The sequence below is a fragment of the Neofelis nebulosa genome, chromosome 6 (assembly GCF_028018385.1).
Source record: "Neofelis nebulosa isolate mNeoNeb1 chromosome 6, mNeoNeb1.pri, whole genome shotgun sequence".
NCBI classification, from domain to species: domain Eukaryota; kingdom Metazoa; phylum Chordata; class Mammalia; order Carnivora; family Felidae; genus Neofelis; species Neofelis nebulosa.
The window spans coordinates 36,735,234-36,757,863 of NC_080787.1; the positions used below are offsets into that span (position 1 = coordinate 36,735,234).

At 58.9% G+C, this 22,630-nt stretch overlaps 1 protein-coding gene across 1 annotated transcript; it reads right to left on the reverse strand.

Moving 5' to 3' along the window:
* Positions 1 to 2,574: 2,574 nt before the first annotated feature.
* SPDEF (SAM pointed domain containing ETS transcription factor) lies at positions 2,575 to 21,223 on the reverse strand. The gene is made up of 6 exons (XM_058733637.1): positions 20,803 to 21,223; positions 9,346 to 9,810; positions 7,047 to 7,244; positions 5,951 to 5,998; positions 5,712 to 5,858; positions 2,575 to 3,254 (listed from the first exon to the last, which is right to left on the reverse strand). Exons 2-6 carry the CDS (start codon positions 9,779 to 9,781, stop codon positions 3,076 to 3,078), a joined length of 1,008 nt encoding a protein of 335 aa, XP_058589620.1. The 5' UTR covers positions 9,782 to 9,810; positions 20,803 to 21,223; the 3' UTR covers positions 2,575 to 3,075.
* Between the last annotated feature and the right edge of the window lie 1,407 nt (positions 21,224 to 22,630).

The window sequence follows — 22,630 nt, forward strand, 5'->3', positions numbered from 1 at the left end:
ATTGTGACCTGAGCAGAAATCAAGAGCCAGATGCTTAACTGACTGAGCCACCCACGTGCCCCCAGGTTTTAAATTTTTATTTATTTATTATTTTTGAGAGACAGAGAGAGACAGACAATGAGCAGGGGAGGGGCAGAAAGAGAGGGAGACACAGAATCTGAAGCAGGCTCCAGGCTCTGAGCTGTCAGTACGGAGCCCAACGCGGGGCTCGAACTCACGAACTGTGAGATCATGACCTGAGCCAAAGTCAGACACTCAACCGGCTGAGCCACCCAGGCGCCCCGTTTTTTAAAATCAAAATTGTAAAAGTGACTGCCGAGGCCTGGGGTTCCTGGTTGTTCACAGTCCCAGGCTCTCTGCGGTGTGATACCAGGTCATGCCATGTTTTTCTGTGTCCTGCCTGTCCTCTGACAGCATTTCTGTGTGGGACCCCTGGGAGGGCTCCTCCTGGAGGATCGCTCGAGGGAGTGGGCAGGACCGAGGCTCTGGACCCTTGGCTGTGCCCTGCCGGGCCCACACCCTGCCCAAGCCCTGCTCCAGCCTCCCCACCCCCAGCTAGGTCCCCTCTGGGCCAGGGCTGGAATTCTGCAGCCAGTTCGCCACGTCCTCACCTGCACCCCGGCCTTGGCTTCACCCAGTCAGGTCGGATGTCTCTCTGAGGCCCCTCTGGGCCCGGCAGCCTGGCAGGGCCCTGACACAAACCCATTATTCAAGGCAAATATACTGCAGCCCCCCCCGCCTCCCCTGCCCCTTGGCCTCTGGACAGGGAGAAAAGGTCAAGGTGGCGGGTGATCTATTCTCCACCTTGTGTCCTTTCTCCCCCAGATCCACCTCCAGTGACAAGCCCCTGGTTTTAGCCAAACAGAAGAGCCTTCAAGTAAAGACAAGAGGTTGCCTTTTGTGCAGGTTCTTCCATGCAGCTGTGGGGAGCACTGCAGGCAGAGTCCCGGGAGCAGGGTCAGGGAATAGCAGGCTGGAGGGAGTTCTGCCGGACAGGTGTGCAGAGGAGGAAGAAGAGGACTCTGAAGTTTGCTGTCAGCACACAAAGTGTCACCGGATGGGTGTGTGTCTGCCAAGGGGATGTGTGCCCTGTGGCAGACCCACACAGCGGGGACCTGCCTCAGCCCCCCACAGCTCTCCTTTCTGGAGTAGTTCCTGCGCCCCACTCCTAGCCCCTAATTCCCCTTCCTTTCCTCCCTCCGAGCCCCAGCCCAAGACCCCAAGCCGCTCCAGGTTCGGGTCGAGCTGGGAACCTGCAAGCAGGTGGCTCCAGGGACTCGGCTGGGGGCAGGTCAAGAAGGCTGGAGAAAAAACCAGTTCAGCAGAGCTGGGCTGACTTCTGGCCAGGGTCCCAGGCAGCCCCCTCCCTGGGAGGAGGCAGATGGCCGAGGCACAGGCCTGGGGCAGGGCCCCCTCCTCCTGCCAGTCCAGTCCCAACTGACAGATGCCAAGGTGGTGTTTGCTCACTGGCAGAAGTAAACTTTCTTCTGGAGACAATAAAATTGCTGAGGGCAGAAGGCAGCAGAATAGGGCAGCATTTAACCCCCAGTGGCCTGGGCAGCACTGACAGGCTCCCAGTCCTGTCTCCTGGAAGCCTGTCATCAGAACCGACAGGTTATGGTGGCCAAAGGTGCCAACCAGCCACAAAGCAGGAGACACGGAGGGGCAGAGAGCGCACTGTCCTTGTGGGTCCAGCTCCTGGTTCTGCCGCTGGCTGGCTGTGTGGCTCTGAGTAAGTTGCTTAACTGCTCTGAGCCTTAGTTTCATGGTCCGCAGAATAGGGGAGTCACGCCTCCCTCACAGTTTTGTTGGGAGGGCTCATGACAAAAAAGCAGTAGAAATACCTAGCACACAGTCGGCCCCCAGGTCACTGTTGAGCAAATGTGAGGAAGCTGAGACAGTTGATGCCCCCAGGAGAGTGGGTGGTAGGTCCCCCTCTCCCCCACACAGCACACATACAGACCTCCTGAGCCCTACCTATCCCCATCCCGTGGGGTGTTCGGCAGAGGGCATGGCAGAGGTCCGGGACCCTCCAAGAGAGACACCACAAACAAGTCAACCTCTCTTCCACCCGTTTGCTGTCGAGCCAGGGTCCCATAATGGGGGCTGAAGTGCCCACTCTCTCCTCACCCCTGCTGCCCCATCCCAGAGCCATTCTGGTTGGCCAAGCAGAGACCAGGGCTCAAGGGCCCCTTGCAAGAGGGTTAGCACGCTGGCCACTTAAGGCAGAAAGCCCCTGATCTACAGCACAGCAAGAGGCCGTGGAGGACGCCACCGTCTCCCCCCGCCTAAGTAGGTAGACCCTCTTCGGCCCCAGCCCTGCTCCTTCCTATGGGCCCCCATGTGGGTGGGAGGAGATGAGGGTGTTTCTAGCTCCTCCCAGGCCTTGAAGGCTCACTGCCTCTCTCCCACGGCCTCTACCAATTACCCTTTTCCGTTTAGACTCCGCTCAATGCCACCTCCCCCAGGAAGCCCCCTGTGACCACCCCAAGGCCACTGTGACCACAACCACTTTGAGCAGTGGTGGCCTTGGGACTGTGCCACTCACTCGCTGCACAGACACTGGGGCCACGGTAGTTCTCTAGTATCTTTATTATCCGTTCCCAGGAGCACCCCGGGCTTCCCGACTTGGGGGCACAGACGTCTCCTAGCACCACGCCAAGCGTGGTGCAGGATGGGGCAGCAGGGAGCACTGGACTGCTAGTGGCCTTGGCTAAGTCACTGTCATTCTGTCGGCTCTGCTCTGGAAATTCTGGGGTCAGAGGCTGGGGTGGAGGGATGGCCTTCCCCAGGGAGCCGTGAACACTGAGGACAGCCCTGTCTCCTTCCATCTTCCAGGGAACTGGGCATGCGAGCAGTCAGGCCCGAGGAGGAAGCACTCCCACCCAGGGGTCCCCCGGGCCCCGGAGAGCTCATTTACGCCCCTGGAAGCAGAGGGCCGTCCCCTCCAGGACCTTAGACTCCGACGCCAGGAGATTGCAGTCTCCCTCAGCTCAGGGTCCAGCAGAGGCAGGGGTGGGCAGCAGGGAGGTCTGGCGAGGGCGAGTTTCAGGCCTCAGGCCTGGCCTGCAGCCCTCAGATGGGGTGCACGAACTGGTAGACGAGGCGTTGGGAGATGTCTGGCTTCCGGATGATGCCCTTCTTGTAATACTGGCGGATAGAACGGCTCAGCTTGTCGTAGTTCATGGCCGGCCGGTTCTTGCGGATGCCCCACAGCCGGGCCACCTGAGCGGAGTCCTCGATTTTGAAGATGCCTGGGGGAGCAGGTGGGCCCAGAGAGAGCCAGCGGTGCAAGGCAGGGGCGTGCCAGGAGGGAGAAAGACCAAAACCAGCAGGTCAGTGTCGGCGGTGGGGGGTGAGGGCCAGGCTGGGGGCATGGGGGGGGGGCATGCTATCTACTCCCAAGGTGGCAGCGAGGGTTAAAGAAATTTGTGCCCCAGTAAGTGATAAATGAGACTATGGGGTCACAAACCTGCTGAGTGCAGGGTGAGCCTGCGTACTTTAGCGGGTTATGTGGGGCCCCGAGGGCCTGGCCCCTGCCAGCCTCTGCTCCTACTGTGGGGTTTGCACACCCTGCGCAGAAGCCCTGTGGGGCTCTGAGCTGTGCCTACGGCTCATTTGTCAAGGTCATCCCCACTTCCGCCCCCGCCCCCACCACTTTGACCAGCAGCTCCCAAGCCTGAAAGACCTCTTTGCCATCCCCAGACGCCGACGCCAACACGGCCCTTTCTGGTAGGATTAATTCAGAGCAGGTGGGGAAAAGAGTGGATTTGGAGACAGCCTGCCTCAGGTTTGAAGCCCGTCTCTGCTATATTCTACCTCAAGAAGCTGTTTGAGGCCCCTTTATCGTGAGGGTGGAGGGGGTTGTAATGACTACCGTTTGTTGAGTGGCGACAGAAAGTGCTTACAGCGGAGTCTGACAGAAGTGCCCCTTGGGAGGAACTATGACATTGTTAACAATCCCAGTTCTCATTCTAAACCCTCCTGGCAAAACCCAAGCCAGCACACCCCTTCCAGGGAGCCTTCCCAGACCACTTTGCCCTCCCTGATCTCCTCTCCCTAGAAGTCTATCATGGAACCGTCTTCCTGAGGACCGGGCTCGCGTTAAGACTCAAATAGACACGAGGGTTACCGTGCCTTGTGCAGGAACTTCTCTCCACCCCCTCTAGCCCCTATTTGTCCTTCACACTCAGCCCAAGTCACCACTCCCGGGAAGTCCTCCTGAACAAGGCACAGCTGCCCCCACCGCCCTGTCGCAGCCCCGGCACACTCTGTACCCCAGCTCATTTCACTGCTGGTTCTCCTATAACCTGCAGGTCCCTCAAGGACGGGGTGCAGCTGAATCCTCCCTGCACCAAAGGGACACTTATTCTCCGTAAATGTTGGCTGGGCCGGTGTGGAACCAGAGGATGTACTCAGTGAAGGTTTGTTGGAGGAATGAATCCTGTCCATTTTACAGATAAGAAGACTGAGGTCCCAATACCCATAGCTACTAATGGCAGGATGGGGTCTAGAACCCGGGTTTCTTGGCTCTGAGTCTTTTCCAACATACACACACACACCATCTAGTCCTGCACTGTCCAGTGAGGTAGCCACTAGCCGTATGTGGCCCTTGAATACTTGAAATGTGGCTAGTCCGAATTGAGATGTACTGTAAGTGTAAAATACTCACCAGTGTTTGAAGACTTAGTAAAAATGTCTCATTAGTAATTTTTATATTATGTGTTGAAATTTTAATAATCTGTAATATTAGATTAAATAAAAGCTTATTAAAATTAAATTCACCTGTTAAGGGGCACCTGAGTGACTCAGTTGGTTAAGCATCCGACTCTTGATTTGGGCTCAGGTCACGATCTCACGGTTTCATGAGTTCGAGCCCCACGTGGGTTCTGTGCTGACAGCATGGAGCCTGCTTGAGATTCTCTCTCTCTCTCTCTCTCTCTCTCTCTCTCTCTCTCTCTGCCCCTCCCCTACTTGCACTCTCTCTGTCTCTCTCACAATAAATAAACTTTAAAAGAAAAGTTCACCTGTTACCTTTTTTTTTTTTTTAATGTGGCCTCTTGGAAATCTAATACTGCCTATGAGGCCCACGTGGTATTTCTCACCAGGCACATCAGTCTCCCTGAGGCAGCTATGATGTTGTTTGTTTTTTTTTTTTTTAATTTTTTTAATGTTTATTTATTTTTGAGACAGAGAGAGACAGAGCATGAACGGGGGAGGGTCAGAGAGAGAGGGAGACACAGAATCAGAAGCAGGCTCCAGGCTCTGAGCTGTCGGCACAGAGCCCGACGCGGGGCTCGAACTCGCGGACCGTGAGATCATGACCTGAACCGCAGTTGGACGCTTAACCGACTGAGCCGCCCAGGCCCCCCAACGATGGGGGGAAGCTATGATGTTTTGAAGGGGAAGACTGTGTCCAGTTCTCGGCAGAGTATTAAGTCCCTAGCATGTCCCCGGCCCTGTGTGGAGCTGGGGGTCCTGTATAGGACAGAGCTTGGTCAGGGGACACAAGCTGCACGCAGATCCTGACGCTCCAGTGACGGCAGCGTGTCCGGCATTCGGGGCAAAAGCGGGGGGCGGCTCCCCCCCCCCCCCCCAGCCCCCAACCCCCAGCCATCCCTGTGCCTGGCACCTGGCAGGAGGCCGGCAGGCTCCCGCCAGCGTCAGTGAGGCCCGATCCCCTCGCGGCTCGCGTGGGGAGCCCGGCTCACCCTTCTCCTTGTTGAGCCACCGGATGAAGCGGCCGTAGCTGTGGGGCTTGAGCAGCAGCTCCTTGAGGAACTGCCACAGGTGGATGGGCTGCCCGGAGCAGGAGGAGTCCACCTCGCTGTCGGTCCAGCTGTCCTCGCTGGTGGAAGCTGGGCAGCCAGGGAGGGGGGCGGTGAGTGGGGTGCCACCCCTCGACCCTGCACCCCAGAGCCCTGGCCCCTCCCTGCTGGCCCTGGCTCACCGCAGTAGTGGATCGCCCCAGGAGAAGTCCTCTCTTTCATCCAGGCCGCTGCGGGGCAAGGAGAGAAGGTTGAGACCCAGGGCAGACCCAGAGGGCAGAAGAGGGTGTTCGGATGGGACTGAGGCCAAGCGGCGTGGATGGAGGCAGCCAGCTTCTGCCCCCATCACCACCTGGCTCTCTAGCCAGGCACTTGCCAGCTCCTGGGCGGGGGCAGGACACCAGTCTCTACTGGTCATACATATGAGTGGGTCCCATGCCTTTATTGATCCCAGACCCCTAAGGGCAGGGGCCTCGACTCGTGGGGCAAGCACTGCCTCCCCCAAAGCATGCAGCTCCGTGCAGGGCACGCAGCGGGATGCGAGGTGATTTAAATACTAAGGGGTTGGCACGCAGCCATTAGAAAGAGGGCAGCTGTAGAGATGCTGTTGGGGAGCCAGGTCCAAGATAAACCAAGAGTGGAACAGTGTGATACTCTGGCACGATCCATGTTACAAAAGGGTGAAAACCACACGTGCATGTTTGCTCGTCGTGTGCGGAGACTCCCTCCAGCACGTACCCAAGAAACCAGTAACGGTGGTTGCCTCTAGGCAGGGGGACTGGAAGGCAGGGGGTCAGGAGCGAGGGGGGAAATTCCTTTTCACGGTACTATTTCCATTATGGTCTTTTGAGAACTCACGCACACTGATTACCTCATTACTCCTTTAATGAAAGACAACACAGAACAGACAAACACAATTTCAAAAGGACAAAGGAGGACTTCGTGGTCCCCACGGTCCCCATCAGCTATGCTGTCCGCGCTCTCACAGTCCGACTCCTACCTTTTAACTTCCCACACGCTCTGGCCCTAAGTGCTGTGGGTTTGCCCAGGGCTGGGAGTGGGTCAGGGCTGGGAGTGGGTCAGGGCTGGTGAGTCGGCCCAGGATCTGGGGAGGCAGCAGCAAGTGGGGCTGAGATTTAGAACAGAGTCCGGACTGGGACCGACCAGCTGCTTCCCCAGCAGAGAGCAGCCCTGGCGGGAGTCCCAGCCTAGCGCCCCCCCTCCGGGTCCCTGGCTCGGAGCTCGGGAGGCGCCTCTCTCACCCATGCCGCGTCCCACCTGATTTCCAGATGTCCAGGTGGGCGTGCAGCACGTCCCCACCCAGAGGTGAGCGCTGGCGGAACTGCTCCTCCGACATGGCGCACAGCTCCTTGCCCCCCAGCTCCTGGAAGGCCTTGCCCACGGGGGGCAGCCGGTACTGGTGCTCTGTCCACAGGAGCCACTTCTGCACGTTGCCAGGGCTCCAGTCCACGGGGTCTGGACAAGAGACACTCCCTCAGTTCCACGGGCTACTTGAGGCCACCGCCCCGAATGTGGCCGGCTCTGCTCTGGTGGGGCGCCCGTGGGAACTGGAAGCTTGTGGCCCGGATTGTGTGCTCCTGGGGTGAGAACAGGCCAGGCCAGAGAGGGCCTTGAGGGGCCCTGTGGAGGGGGCACCCATGAAGAGAGGGGAGTGGGGCAGAGGAGCTGGGGTCCTAAAAACAAACTTGGCTCAGGGCAGGGTAGCCTGGGGCCTCTGCACCCCCCACCTCACCCAGACCTCGGGTCCCCCCCCCCCGACCCCTCCGGTCCCTTCAGAAGGCCTTTCAGGAAGCCCCCTCCCTGGAGGGGGCGGTGACATTAAACCAGAGACACCTGAGCTGCTCTCTCAGCTGCCTCTTGCCTTCCCCAAACCCTTCAAGGAACCAGGGAAAAAACCCAACCAGGAATTAGTCCTGCAACTAGAATCCTAATCTCCACCGTATTTTACAGATGAGGAAACTGAGGCACAGAGAGTTGTAGCCTCTTGTCCAACAGCTAACAAAGGGCCGGGTACGTACTAGCTGCTCAGTGCACGAGCACTGAACGAATAAATGGCAGGGCACCGGGCGGTCATGATGCGGCTCTCCAGGCCGCAGAGGCTAGGAAGAGAGTCACTGGCTAGGTTCCCCAGGGAGCTGCTCTGGGGGGAGGCTAGCAGGGCCTGTGGGTGGAGGCTGGGCTGGTGGCACAGTCACAATGGGGCCTCCAAGTGAACACTGTGGCCTAAGCTGGTGCTCTAGCTGGATGACCTGCAGGCTGGGCTGCCCCCACTTCATAAACCCATTTTCCTTCCCAGGGTCAAAGCAATTTGTTTCTGTCTCCATTGTTCAGAGGGTAGGCCCCTCCCCAGCCCGGTGTGGGAGAGGAGGCAGAACGGGGAAACCTCCAGGGGCAGGACGGGCATGGGGCACCTGCAGGGATGGTTGGGGGCGGGGGCCGGGCCTGGATGACTCTGAGGAGGAGGGGCTGGGCCTGAGGGACGCCTGAAGACTTTTTGTGTGACAGCAGCACGAGAGTGGGATGCTCAAATGCCGGGATCCGGGGACCCAGGAGATGGGTCAGGCCTGCCCAAAGCTGGAGAGACGATGTGGGAACAGGAGGCTGGAGACCCCGCAGCCCCTCAACTCACAGCATCGGCCCCACAACCGCACCTTCCGGGCACACACGTGTGCCTGGACTCCTAATGCCCCCACCTCATCAGAGCCCTCATCACCACCGGACCAGTGACACACATTTATCTAGTTATCTACGATCCGTTTCCCTCACTGTAATGTCCGCTCAGTGGATAAAGGGGCTTTTGTGTTGTGTTCCCCACTCTATTCCCCAGTGCTAGAACACAGCCTGCCATATTCAGAAGTTACTGTTTATTGAACATCTATTATGAGCGAGGCGCCATCCTAGAAACTGGGGGTATAGCAGGGAACCAGACAAATGAAAATCCCTGCCCTTGGGGTGTGTACATTCCAGTGGGGGAGACAGAGAGCAAATAAAATGGATAAATAAAATATGCAGGGCATCGGACCGTCCATGCGATGAGAGAAATAAAGCAGGTAGGAGGAGTAAGAGTTGGCGGTGTGGACAGTAACATCAACAGCGGGGGCAGGGAAAGCCTCATCAAGACAGTGCCATTTGAGTCAAGATCTGAAGGAGGCACGGGGTGAGCCAAGGAACCCTGGGGGAAGAGCGTTTTGGATTGAGAGATGCAAAGGTCCTGAGGCGTGAGGGTCGTGGGCACAGCAAAAAACAGGTGTGGCTGGAGCAGAGTAAATGAGGCGAGCGTGGAGACGCCTCTGAGGGGGTGGGTAGAGGGTCAGATGGTGTACAGCTTGATTGCATTGCCTCCAGCAGTTGGGGCAGAGAGGGTAGGAACCTTCCCAGGCTCACAGCTGCTGTGTGCCGTGGGCTGACTGTATGTGCAGAATCCCCAGCATGCCTGGTGTTGCTGAGGCCGGGCCAGGGGTGGCCAGAGTGCACCTTGCGCGGCCCCCCACACCCCCAGCGACCTCAGCCCTGCTTGCGGCCCGCCTTACAGAGGGGGACGTGCGGAAAGGCTCACCTGCAGTGATGTTGAGCAGCTTACAGGCTGTCTCAATGTCCTTAAGCACCTCGCCCACCACCATGGACTGCACCTGCTCCAGCGAGTGCTCCTCCAGGGTCAGACTCCCCGGTGCCAAGTCCAGGCTGCCCCCGGGGGCTTGGCTGTCGATGACAGGGCACTGCTCGGGCTCCTCAGGTGGCTCCTCCCGAGAGCTGGCCCCGGGGCCCTTGGTGGCCCAGTTGCCATCCTCAGGGTACAGCATGTCAAAGTAGGAGAGGTAGAAGGCAGACAGGCCCTGGTCAGGCGTGGCAGGCGGGCTGGGGCTCCAGTCCCGTCTCTCGGGCCCCACCGCCCCCGCGGCCGCCTTTTCCACGCCTGTGCGCAACACAGCGTCGGGGGGCAGCAGGAGGCGGCCGGGGGCCACGCTGCTCAGGCCCGGGCTGGCGCTGCCCATGCCGCCGTTGCTTGGGCTGGTGGCTGTGTCTGCAGAAATAAGAGAGGAAGGCCAATCAGGGTCTGGCTGCTTCCCCATCCCCGTGGGGGCCACTAAGCTCGTTATGGGGATGAGGGGCCCACTGGGCCAGGGAGAGAGTTGGGGCTTCCGGGTCATTGGGCAGTTAGGACAGGGCTGGGCAGATAGGCTCCTGGCTGGGAAAGAAAGTGAGGTGTAAACAGCTCCCTCACTCCCCAAGAAAGCCAGGTTGGCTGAAAGCAGCAAACCTTTACCCACGCGGTGTGCTTACAACACCCTTCTGAGGTCCTCGACCTCATTCAAGCCTCACAACGGAAGGCATGAGTAGCCCCATTTGGTAGATGAGCACACTGAGGCCTGGACAAGTAAACTTTAGTGTCCGGGCCTCTGGCCCCAGGCCAGCCCGTGCCCAGATCCCCCGTCCACTGTCCTGTGGAGGAAGTTCCTTTTGAGAGCTAACCCAAATCTGTCTTTCTGGAGCAAAGCTTGTTTTCTTTTACTCTTCTCCTAAAGACGGTGGGGAAGGGAGAAGGTCACCATCACCTTCACCTGGCGGTTGAAGGAGCAAGGAGCAGGTGAGGGGAGTGGCGGGGTAGAAGCCACTCACAAGTCAGGGAGGCGGGCCCTCTTCCCCTCCACCACCATTTGGGGGAGGTGAACAAACTGACGCTGCTGAGGCAGTCACTGAGTGGCGCCACACTGGCTCAGGACTGGGTTCCTTGTACCCAGTCTTCCACCTCTTCCTCCCCAAAGGTACTGCCCCCTGCCCCTCCCAGCTCCCAGCGCCCTCTCCTTTCCCCTCGCCCTGGAAGAGTGTGCCCTGAGGAGGCCGTGCCCACCTGCAGGGGAAGGGTGTGGGGAGGGGGAGAGAGGGGAGGAGGAGCATGCTCTGGGGAACGACGGAGGCCCCCAGAAACTCAGACACCCACTCTTCCTGCTGCCCCGAGGCCCCCCAGGGGGCTACCACTTGGCCTCAAAACAGGAGCTGGAGGCCTCTTTCCACAGCGGTCATGCAGGCCCTGCTTTGCCGAGGGCCCTTTTGCTCTGCACTCCCTATTGGAGTAGGCGGATCGGGTGAGGCAGGGGCCTCAGGAGATGTACAGGTACCAAAACCCCAGGGTTTCTGGGCTATTTCTGTGATTTGTGGGCCCGGGACTCCAGCACGACTCAGGACAGAGGTGGAAGATTATCAACAGGTACACGCTCCTAATGAAAGTCAGCAGGAAGGAAAGGAGCAGACGAACCCGTTAAGGGCAAGTTCAGGTGGGCCCACGTGTTCCTCACGACGTGGTGCCTGGGCCAGCAGCATGGGCGCCACCTGGGAACGTGGCAAAAAAATGCAGATTCTCAGGCCGACCGCGGAGCGACCGAGTCAGAAGCCCCGGGAAAGCCCGGCAGTGTGTTTCAGCTTTTGGGTGATTTTTTTTTTATTATTTTTTTTTAAAGTTTATTTATTTTTGAGACAGAGACAGAGCATGAACGGGGGAGGGTCAGAGAGAGGGAGACACAGAATCTGAAACAGGTTCCAGGCTCCGAGCGGTCAGCACAGAGACCGACGCGGGGCTCGAACCCACGGACCGCAAGATCGTGACCTGAGCCGAAGTCGGCCACCCAACCGACTGAGCCACCCAGGAGCCCCGCTTTTGGGTGATTCTGACACAAGCTCACGTTTGAGAATTGCCGCTTGAAAGGCGTCGGGCCAGTGAGAGGGAGAGGCATTAATCAAAGGACCGGTAGACTCTACTGGTGACATGTACTGTGCCACACCGGGACAGTGGGGGGCTCCCCGGCCCATCGTGGCTCCCCGCATGGGACTGACCTGGCTGCCCGGTTAGCCTCGATGTGCAGCGGCATTTACCCCTCCCTGGAGGGGGCGCAGGGAAAGAACCCAGCTGGGAAGATCCTTCTGGCTTCTCTAGGCCTGCAGCTAGCCCATTCCACACCTTCACATATCTCAGAAAACAGCGATCTTTCTCTCTGGAAAGCAGAGTTTGGTGAATGGGGCCCGAGTGGAATTCCAGCTCCGTCTCGTCCCCTCCCTTGTGCAGTGCCCAACTGTCCCAACTTTAACATGGCAGCTGTGCCACTTCCTGTGGCGGAGAGAATGCCAGCAAGAGAGAAGGGTGTTCCCTTTGATTTCGACTCTCCCTTTCAAGAGCTCCTTTAAGTGACAAGGAAGGAAAGGTCAGGGTGGGGTGGGGCTGCGGGGGGCAGAGGGCAGGCCTGGAATCATTTCAAGGCCTTCTGTGCAAACACACATGTGTGCTGTGGGCCCAACATTATTTACCCAGGCCGTGCCAACAGCCCCCTCTGCTCCCGGGTCCCCACCCTGGCCTATGCCCACGCCCTACCCCCTAGGAGGCCCCACCCCTGGAGAGCCCCTCTCAGCCCCCCACCTCGTCGCCCCTTCCTGCCTCCCGCCCCATCCACGTCCCCAGGGCTCCCGTGCCTGCCACGTTAGGACAGTCTCTGCCAGCACCCTGGGCCATGTGCCAGGGAGACAGAAAGCTTTTCCGAGAAGCAGAAGAACTTGCTTCCCTCGTGGCGCTCCTGCTTGCGTGGCTGCAGCCACAGGTGGGGTGGGAGGCAGCTGCTGTTTTGGGGCACAGTGGCATGAGGGGTCAGTGAGGATGAACGGGTGGGGCAGGTGGCAGCATTTGCTGGGCCGGGATGTGATGACACATCCCTGACTCACTGAGCGAGCACCGGGTGCATCTGTCCTTCCTCAGAGAGCGGCAACCAGGCCTTATACTCATTCCCATTTTGTGGATGGGCAAGTGAAGGCGCAGAGATAAGTGACTTGGATCCAGGTCTTCTGACTCCTGGTCCGGGCGAGTTCCCGCCTCCGCCCCCCCCTCACCTTGCTCCTAAATGCCAGGGAACCTGCTCTCAAGCAAGGCTCAGTCCCAGCTCCCAACACCTCCCTGGTGAAAAATAATAATTGTGCGGTGGGAGGAAAGATCTGACTGTCCACAGGTGGGGAGGTGGTGGGGAGTGCTCTGACCCCCGCAGCCCAGATCCGGGGGGACCTTGGTTTACTGGTCAGGGAGCCGGGGATTTTAGTGTCCAGCCTGCAACTCTGGCGTCTGGCTCTGGGGCCAGACTCTGGCTGGAAGAGAGAACTGCTCAGTGAGCACTTCCCCAGGCCCAGAGCATTCACGCCTGTCACTCCTTTACTACCCACAGCCCCAGGGGACGTGGGCTCAGGAGCCCTATTTTATAGACGTGGACAGGGGGGCACAGAGGTCTTAATACAGCTTGCCAGAAGTCCCCAGCTGGACACGCAAAGGCTGTGCTCGTTGTGCCACATTCCCTCGGAGGCTGGCCAGTCCGTTTTCCCAGGGTCCTGCCCACCTCCTGATTGGGCAATTTGATCCTCCAAAGTCCATTCCCACCTCCTGACTGCTCACTCCACGCCACTGTCAAGCTCATCTCCCTTCGATGCTCCTTCATCAGGCACCCCTGTGCTCAAGAACCTCCCATGGCTCCCCATTGCCACCCTCATGCAATCCCAATGGCTGGTGCCCATGTCTCAGCTCACCTCCTACCCAGCCCAGATTATCAGAGTTGGAAGGGACTATATGTTATATGAAAGTTTTGTAGATCACACATGGGGAAGGGATTCATTCGCTGGTCAGTGGCAGGGTCTGGACCAAAACCAGGGATCGATCGACATTTATCCGGGCTCTAATGACAATGGCATTTCTCCCCTGGCCCCAGTGCTGTGGGCACAACATGGCTATTTTGTGTTGCCATCCCCCTGCCCAAGATGCCACTTCCCTCTCATCACAGTTCAGCCCAAAGCCCCCTCCTCTCCCAGGAAGCCCTCCTCAACAGCTGACTTCCCAGCTCTTCCCACCTGTGCTGTGCAGTTCAACCATGATTATATCCACAGGTGATTGTTCGCCCATGAAGACACATGTGCACTGGGGAAAATGAGGCTCACAGAGTGGCAGGGACGTGCCCACAGTCATGGCAGAGCGAGGACCAAACCTGGGGCCCGCTGACCCTCAGGCTCCTGCTCCATAGGCACAGGGTCCTGGGATAAGCCCCATGTTTGCCAAGCCCGGGTCCCTGTGAAGGCTGGCCCAGCCCTCCCACTGGCCTATGTAGGCTGGGTCCGAGATGCTGCCCGTCTCCTGAGCGATGCCTCCAGCTCCCAAACCTCGAGTTGATCTTTTCTGGATTAAACCACATGTCTGGATTAAGGCTCAGCATGTCCTGGCTCCCTTCTGCCCCAGAGGCTCTGGCTCAGACTCCAAACAAAGAAAATTTGGTAACAGCTGGTGGAGGCCAAGGCCCAGATCTAGGGCCAGACCAGTGGGACCGCGGGGCTGTGGCCAGAGGGATTAGCCACCTCAGGGGCCCTTCTCTCAGCACCTCCCACTCCCTCAGGAAGGCAGATCAAGGAGAGAGGGCAGAGGGACCCAGAGTTGGAGATTTATAGCAGCCGTTTCATCCCACTGCCCGGCCTCCCGGGTTCTCACTGCCACCCCGACCTGGCACCGGCAGAAGATCGCCTGATATCTCCAGAGGCCACAGCCTCAGGGAAATGGAGTTACCAGGGAGGTCTTTAGGCAGGCTCTGGGCACTTATGGGCTTGGAGCCTGTCTCCCACATCCTGCTCAGTCCAGGCTCCCAGATCGCACCCCTGGGGGGATTGCAGGTGGGATAAATGTTCTCGGGCCCCTACCTCCATCGTGAGACCCAGCCTCAGGCTGCCCAGAGCCCAGGACCCTGGCTGCAGACCCCAGCACCAAGACAAGAGCACCAGGGGAGAGTGGGGGGGAGGGCGGGGGTGACAGAACCTGCCACTGAGCTCTGTGTTGGCCTTTCTCCACCAGCTGGGGCAGACCTTCTGGGGCTTCCTCACTGTGGCCCACCGTCCTGGCTGTCAGCCTCTCTCTCTCCCTCCATGCAAGGGCCTCCTTCAATCTGTCAGGGTCAGGGGACTGTGGGGGTGTGACTAGGGCCTGGCCAGGGGCCATGCAGAGTGGGTAGGGGCCACACGGGCTTGCCCCCCAGTTAGCTGGTCAGCACCTTGGAGAGAAGCTTGGCCTCCCCAGGATGCAGGGAGACTGAGGCCAGTGCCCAACCCTGCCCGCCTCTGGACCCAGCCTCTCCCCACTCCTTTCTCATTCTTCCACCCCTCCTCCTGCCCCCTTACTTCTCCCCAGTCGCTCCCGCCCTCCATGGAACCTCAGCTCCCTTTGCCCTTTAAAACTGTTCTTCGAACGAGCTGGACCCAATAAAAGGACCCAGCCTCCTCCTTACTGACCACCCTTCCCTGTCCAGAGCGCCACCTCTCTCCACCAGACAGATTTGCCTTCTTACCCAGGAAGGTGTCCCAGGCTGGCCACCTCCAGGCAGCTCTGGCCTTCCTCAAGCACCCCATTGTGGTCATCCCCAGGCACCTGCTGCCCCTGGCGACCCCAAGGACAGAGAGTAGGGAGGTGGGTCCCTCAGGGGTGACTGGGGGAGGACTTGTCTATCTTGGGCTCAGCATGAGAACAGGGGAGGTAGGTTTCTTCTAGGTCTCCTGGCTTTCTCCCACCTCGTCAGATCCCAGACCCGGGCAGGCCCCTGGCCTAACTTTTCAGGAGCTTGTTCTCTGGGAGGTTCAGCTTGAGCCTGGAGGTGTGTGTGGAGACTGGCGGAGGCTGGGGTGCAGCGAGGCTATAGGAATCAGAAGCTGGGTAGGGAGTTGGGACACAGGGCCAGGTGGCAGGAGCAAATAGGTTCAAGGGAACATCAAGGAGTCTGGTCCAGTCTGCTTTCCCCACAGTTGCTTCGGGCAGCCAGGAGCCCAAAGGCACATTTGTACCAGCTCCGTCTCCCATTTGCTCCCGCTGCACGGGTACCACTGGCGTCCACGCATTCAGCCTTCCTGACACTGCTTGTGACACTGTCCGGGACAAGGTGAAGGCCAGCTAAATAAACTGCTTCCTTGGGTTCGCGCAGCCAACCCAGGGGGCAGCCACTATTACTCCCACCTGACAGACACGGGTGCCGTGACCGCGACCAGGGAAGTGTCTGTGGTGACTGAGCAGGGACCGGAACTCAAGACGGAGCACTTCTCTCTTTTCACACAGTGCTGTGACTCAGCACCTCCCAGCCTCTAGGGTCCCCCTGCTGCCCACCCCTTTCACCTTTGCTTAGGCCTCCCGCTGACCCAGCCCCTGCAAATGCCCCACAGCGGAGCTCTGGGTGGCGCGGACGCCTGCAGCCTGGAGGTGCAGAAACCCACCTCAGCCTCAAGCTCTCCCCTGTATTTGAGTTTGCTCCAAAGGCAGGGGGTGGGGAGGCGTGGCCTGGGAAGAATTGGAGCCCTCAACCCCTGGAGATGTGAGACCTTGTCCTGCTCTGTTCGAGCTGTATGTGGGGCCCTGGGCAGCCCCTGGTCCCCTCCGGGCCCCAGTGTCCTTTTCTGTCCTCTGAAGGGATAAGTCACCTCTCAGGGCTTTTCTATGATCCCATGGCCCCCATCTTGCCCCTGAGCCTGACTTGGAAGCAGGATGGTGGAGAAACAGCCGGACTCTAGGGGCTCCCCCGGCAAGTAGAAACGTGATTCAGGGTGGACATTTGGGCAGAATAAGGGGTGTGGCTGTGTCTCCTCCCTGCCTCCCTCCCCTGGAGTTGGTTGGTGTCCAGAGCCTCTGAAAAACCCAGCCCAGCCTTCTGCCCAAGCAGGGGCTCTGCCAGGCTGCCTCTGGCCTCACATATGGCGCATCAGACGGACTCCCAACCCCAGCAGCGTCCCCTCTCCACTTCATGCAGGCAGCCAAGACCCCAGCCGGGACAAATCCAGGGCTTAGAGCCAGTGATGCTGGGGTGGTCAGGCCACAGCCCCGATTTCCAGCCATATCAAGTTCAAGTCTTGCCTGACTTTCAGAAACTGCGGCTCACGTCTTCATTCAGCCCTTGTTGAGACAGGTCTGGTCTCAGTACCCCATCGAGCTCCTTTGCTCTCCCTTGGCCATGCATATTTCACCTTCGCTCAAGCAGTGCCGACTGGGCTGCCCTGCCTCCCTCTGGCACAGTCTCCCCAGGACCCCACAGATCGCCCCTCTTCCCTGCACTCCTCCAGCACCTTGGCCCCATACCACCCCTCCCAGCACCTGCTCCAGGATGCAGGCTTCAATGTTTCATGGGCATCTTGTTCCCCGAGCTACTGGCCCCACTGGGCAGCCGGGTCCCTGAGGGTGTGAGAACACGTGGCTTCCCCCAGCTCCTGCCTGTGGCACTTTGGCCCGTCCTCTCAGCCTCTGCCTCCTCATCGGTGACACAGGGACTCAAAGACACCTGCATCTCTGGGGTTTGGCCAGGCTTTGCGATCTCCCAGAGGCGGGTGCGCACATTTGTTACCCCCCCCTCCCTCCCCCCCCCCCCCCAGCCTCACGTGTCTCGGCGGCCTCCCCCAGGCCAGGCACAGCACTCCATAAACCAGGGTTGGTGAATCTATAAAGTCTTGACAGGGCTGAGGGAGAAAATGCGCCCTGAGACCCAATCATAGGGCTGGGGAGCACACCCTGGGGTTTCAGGACAAAGCGAAGGCACTCCAACATTGCACAAAATGACAGAAGTCCAGAATGAACTGTCCTGAGAGGCTAAGAACAGAAATTGCTTCAAAAGAGGTTTAGAGGGGCGCCTGGGTGGCTCAGTCGGTTAAGCGTCCGACTTCAGCTCAGGTCACCATCTCATGGTCTGTGAGTTCGAGCCCCACGTCGGGCTCTGGGCTGATGGCTCAGAGCCTGGAGCCTGCTTCCGATTCTGTGTCTCCCTCTCTCTCTCTGCCCCTCCCCCATTCATGCTCTGTCTCAAAAATAAATAAACGTTAAAAAAAACTTTTTTTAAATAAAAAAAAAGAGGTTTAGATGGGCGGGGATGGGTTCCTAGGGACTTACTGGGGCCCACATCCCCATCTGTGAAATGTTAGCGGAGACACATCGCCCTTCTGTCCTAGAGCCCTGTGGAGGGGGTTGTGGGAGTCAGAGGCGGGAAGAACTTGCTGCCCAAGAGCAGAGACACTTAGGTCCCCACCAATGTCACTAGTCCTGGGGGCTGAGACCCTGGCTGGGCAGCCACCCCCAGGCCCCTCTCCTGAATCCCAGAGCTGGAGGGAAAAGGGAGGGCTTCTCAACTCTGGTGGTGCCCAGAGAGGCCTCATTGTCCCTTTCTAAGGTCCTGAAGGGGGGCCTATCTGGTCCCCAGCAGAGTCACACAGGTCCCTGGCAGGGGAGGAGCGGTCAGTCCGTCAGTCCGTCAGTCCGGAGGGATGAGGAGGCTCACCTTCCCTGGGTCTGGAGGCCCCGCCCCAGCTGCTGAAAGGTAGGAGAGGAGAATCTGGCAGGGGGCACCTCCTGAGCCAGGAGCATGCAAACGAGGCAGGGGAAGGAGCCCAGCATTAAATGTCAGGAAGAGCCCAGGGCAACTCGCCTTGTGCAAAGTTTGCTTTGGGAAGAGTTGTTCTACCTGACAGGCTGCTCCCTTGGCTAGGGGAGCAGGGCGGGGTGAAGAATGGGATGGGGGCGGGGAGGGGGCAAGGGGAGGGTCCCAGACCAGGATGGAGCCTCACCTCCCTGCTCTCTAGCTCTGGGACTGGGATAGGTGACTTGGCTTCCTCAGAGATTCAGTGATCCTGTCTGTTAAATGGGCTGTCAAGAGCATGCCTTAAGGCTTATGAAGATTGAGGGAAGGTGGATGGAAATTTCTTGCGAATTGAAATGGGTGGAACATTCAGGAAGGTGGCACCGGGGAGCAGGTGAGGGGACAGGGCTGGAGAAGAGGGGAGGGAAAGGTGATGGGGTGAGGAATGAGGGGAACAGAGGAAGAAGCAGGTGGTGATGGTGGGTGGAGGCTGGGGAAGAGTTGAGGTTGGTGGCGAGGGAGGCCTGAGCCTTACCTGAGGTCATCCTGCTCTCTAGTCCAGCCCGGGGCAGCTGCTGGCCTCACTCGCCCCTCCCTGGCCTCTAGGAGGAGCCAGAGCTAGAGCCACCCACCTCTGCTGACCCGAGCCTGGGGCACAAGCCTGGGAAAGCACACATCTCAGAAAGCTGGCAAATCCAGCCAGTCTGCCTCCACCAACTCCTATACAGCCTGCAAAATCCAGCTCCAGATTGTCCCTTCCACGAAGCCTCCTTTAACAGAGGAGGCCACCTTGTCTAACCTTCTCATTACACAGACAAGGAGCTACAAGGGCAGGGAGGAAAAGTGACTTGCCCGAGGTCACACAGGCGGCCTGAACCCACCCTTTCCTGCCCTCCGCCCAAAGTGTCTTTGTCCCCAGGTCAGTCTGAACTGACTTCCCCAGGTTACACTCAAGCCGCACCAAGCTGTTTAAGCACAAAATGGGGCCCTAATTGTTTCAAGGGTATTAACTTTGTATCTGCAATGACCTCAGTGGTAGAAAGTGGGTTCTCCTCTTTTTTCTACTTATTTCTGATCAACGGAACACCTGCTGAGTGCCCGCCCTCTTCCCTCAGGCTTGGTGGACAGAGAAGCTCCATGCAATTCAGAGGGTCCTTGGGAAAATCAAATGGCGTCGCATTTTACCATGGGTGTTTTATAATTGCTAACTCACAAGAAACGAGTCCAGTAGAGACAGAGTTTTCGGCTCTAGCTGTCCTCATAGCGCCTTTTTCATTTCTCAAAGGGGAGGGTGGCTCCCCACCCTCAGAGAGCATCTCCTCCGCACCTCAACCTCCCCAAGAGCCCTGAGGATGCTCCCTCTCCCCAAATTTTTGTGAGTTTGGGGGGCGGGGTGAAACTTCAAGCTGGGAGTCTTTGGCTCTAGCCCCACCCCCAGCTGGGCTGGGTCGTGTCAGTGGGGGGCGGGGGGGGGGGCCCTGTGTGCTGGGGAGTCTCCTGCCCATCCCAACCGCCACCTCGGTCCTGGGGAAGCCCGATGCCTGTTTGTTTTGTTACTCAGCCGAGCAGCTGGTGCTGGGGAGATGTGGCCTTACTGGGGGTTGCCGTGAAGCAGGAAATTTGGTCGAGTCCTAGACTTGACTAAGGAGAAGGAGAAAGGCCGTTACTGTCATATAGGGAACGGGCCACTGGAGGCCTGTGGCCTGGGTATGGGCTGCTGGGTGGGTGAGGGGATCCGGGGCCGGCTCCATGGGACTGCCCACTCCCAACATGCACACACACACACGCACACATGCACACACATGCACACCTGGTCCAGCCTCCAGGGGAGTCCCCAGACATCCAGACCCTCTGGCTTTCTACCTTGTCCTCTCCACCATCACTTCCCTCTCTCCCCACAGCAGACATCTGGCAAATCTTAGACATGAGCGCCCCCAAGGACGTCCCTTTTTTCTCCTAGCGTGCCCAGACCGGGGCCCGCAGGCCCAGAACGTCCAGACCCGCGTTCTGCCTCCCTGGGTACTCGCGTTCTGCCTCCCTGGGTACTCGAGCCCTGTTAGTTCGCTCTGCAGCTCCCCAGCCCATCTGGGTTCTGGCCCACCACCGCCCAAACCCCGGGCTCTGGGCCTGTCCCTCCTGCTCCGACCCAGAGCCCGGCCCTGAGCCTCCAGGCTTCGGCCAGCCCCTGCCCACCATGGCCTGTCCCCAGGCGGACCCTTCTCTTGGCAGAGCAGCTGTGGCTGGCAGCGGCAGAAAGGTCGTCTGTGTTTCGCCAGCCAAGCAGAACTGGCCGTGTCTCGGGGACCGAGGCTCTGCACCTGCAAGGCTGCCTCCCTTCAGGCTGTACGGGCTGGGCTCCAGGTGGAGCCCAGACGGGGGCCATCCTGGGCCTCTCACCAGGCCAAGGGCTCACCCGGGCTCTGGGGTCAGCCCGGGGCAGGGGGGCAGATGGGCAGCATAAGGAGGATCAGGGGATTCTGAGGGTGAAGGACCCAGATCACAGGCCAGCAATGCCTGGGAGATCAGTTCTGGACCCGGGGACCATGCCTCCAACTCCTGCCCTCTGTCACCCGCTCCGCACAGCTGGGAGGGGGAAGCCCCCATGGCAAAGCACTCTGCCTTCCCACCAGACTTACCCGTTGTCTGCCTGGTGCCCAGGGAGCCGTCCACCGTGGAGCCAACCTTGGGGGCCAGGAGAAGGCGTGGGCAGCGCGGGCCACCGCTGGGTCTCAGCCAGGCATCTGGGGGGGCAGTGGGACCAGGGGCCAGAAGGGCTGGGGGCAGAGGTGATACTCGCTTGGGCCGCTGGGGGCCTGGCCACCCTCGAGGGGTGGCCCTCTGAGATCTCAGGGCTGTGTACCCTGTAAGGGAGCCCTTCGCTCCCAGCCCGGGGCCACCTGCCTGCACGGTGGCAAGACCTAGCCTGAGGGGCTTACATGGAGGCCGTGGTGGGCTGGGGTTCCAGATCTGCAGGGCAGTGTGGACACGGGCAGAGTGCAGGAATGTGCTGGGAGGAAGGCAAGCAGCCGTGAGATGAAGAGTTGGCCAGGCCTGATTTCCCATTATAAGTAATCCTTCCTTATTTACCTGAACAAATATGCTCCCTGCTTACCTCAGACCACAGGCGGACTCCTGGTTAACCCTTGCAGGCCTCCCTCTCCTTGATGGGGGATCCATATTCTGGTAGCTAGAAAACCTGCTCATTCATTCATTCGTTCATTCACTTATGCATTCACTTACTCACTCATGTTCATTAGTTGATGCGTAGCCACTGAGCTTATAGTATGTGTAAGATACAAGGAATACATCTAGAGCAATGTGGGACAGGACACTAAGAGGGAGCAGCCAAGATTGGGGAACAGACAAGCAAGCTCAGTGGAAATTCAGAGTCACCCATGCCCCCAGTGGAGGGCCATGGAAGCACCCAGCAAGGCAAGTCAGAGAGGGCTTCCTGGAGGAGGTGCTGTCTGGCTCTCCAGGCCGGGGATGGAAGGAACTTCAGAGAACCCCGTGGAAAATGACCTGAGGCTTGTGGGCCCTCTCACCATATGTGGGACCCATGCTCTCTGTGCCCCACGGGGCCTGTGCAGGCCCATCATGCAGTGGTGTTCAGGGATGATCGGGAGCTCACTTTCCCAGCCCAGAGTGGGGGCCAGCCAGCAGCAGCTTGCTCTCTGACAGTCCCTGTAGGATGGAGACGATGAGGTGCCCATGCCTGGCTCTTCCCCCTGCATGAGTCCCAGGAGGACTGCAAGGTTGAGCTCAAAGGTCTCGCCCCATTATGCCAGATGGCTTGAAGGATGTCGCCGGAGGGCAGGGGGCTGGCGCTTCCTTTCTCTGGATCACCTTGGAAGGGCACCAAGCACAGCTACCCCCATTCTGTCAGATGAGGGCATTTTAGACAACGTTCATCGTTGTTTTCTAATCTCAAGAGGACCTGTGTGACTGCCCACAGTGAGAGTATTCTAGGGCTTCTAGGAAACCCCAGGGCCTGAACTCACCTTAACCGATGCCCAAATTCTCCAACATAACATGGTTGGACTTTTCACCCCGGAGAGCCCTGCACCTGGCTGTTATCACCACTGGCACCTTGGTAAGGATGAGTTTCTACAGTGATTCGCCAGCAAAGTGGAAATCGGATGGGATGGAGGTCGGGGGAGAGAATACGAAGTCCTAAAATGGCCACAGTCGACCATCCCAGCCCCCAGGGGTCGATACGTCCCCGCAGGTCCTCCTCTAGAAAGCCTTTCGGTAACCCACTCCCCGGCCTGGCAGGCAGCCTTCCCCTCCAGTCTCACAGAATCCATGCTTATGTCAGCGCTCTGACACACCCAGAACAGCGGCCGCTGCTCAGTGAGCACCTGCTATGTGACAGGCACTGTTCCACACTCGCAAGATAAGCTATTCCCCATATTATAAGCACTATAACAGGGTAAGTACAAGGAGCACCCAACAAATGCTTAT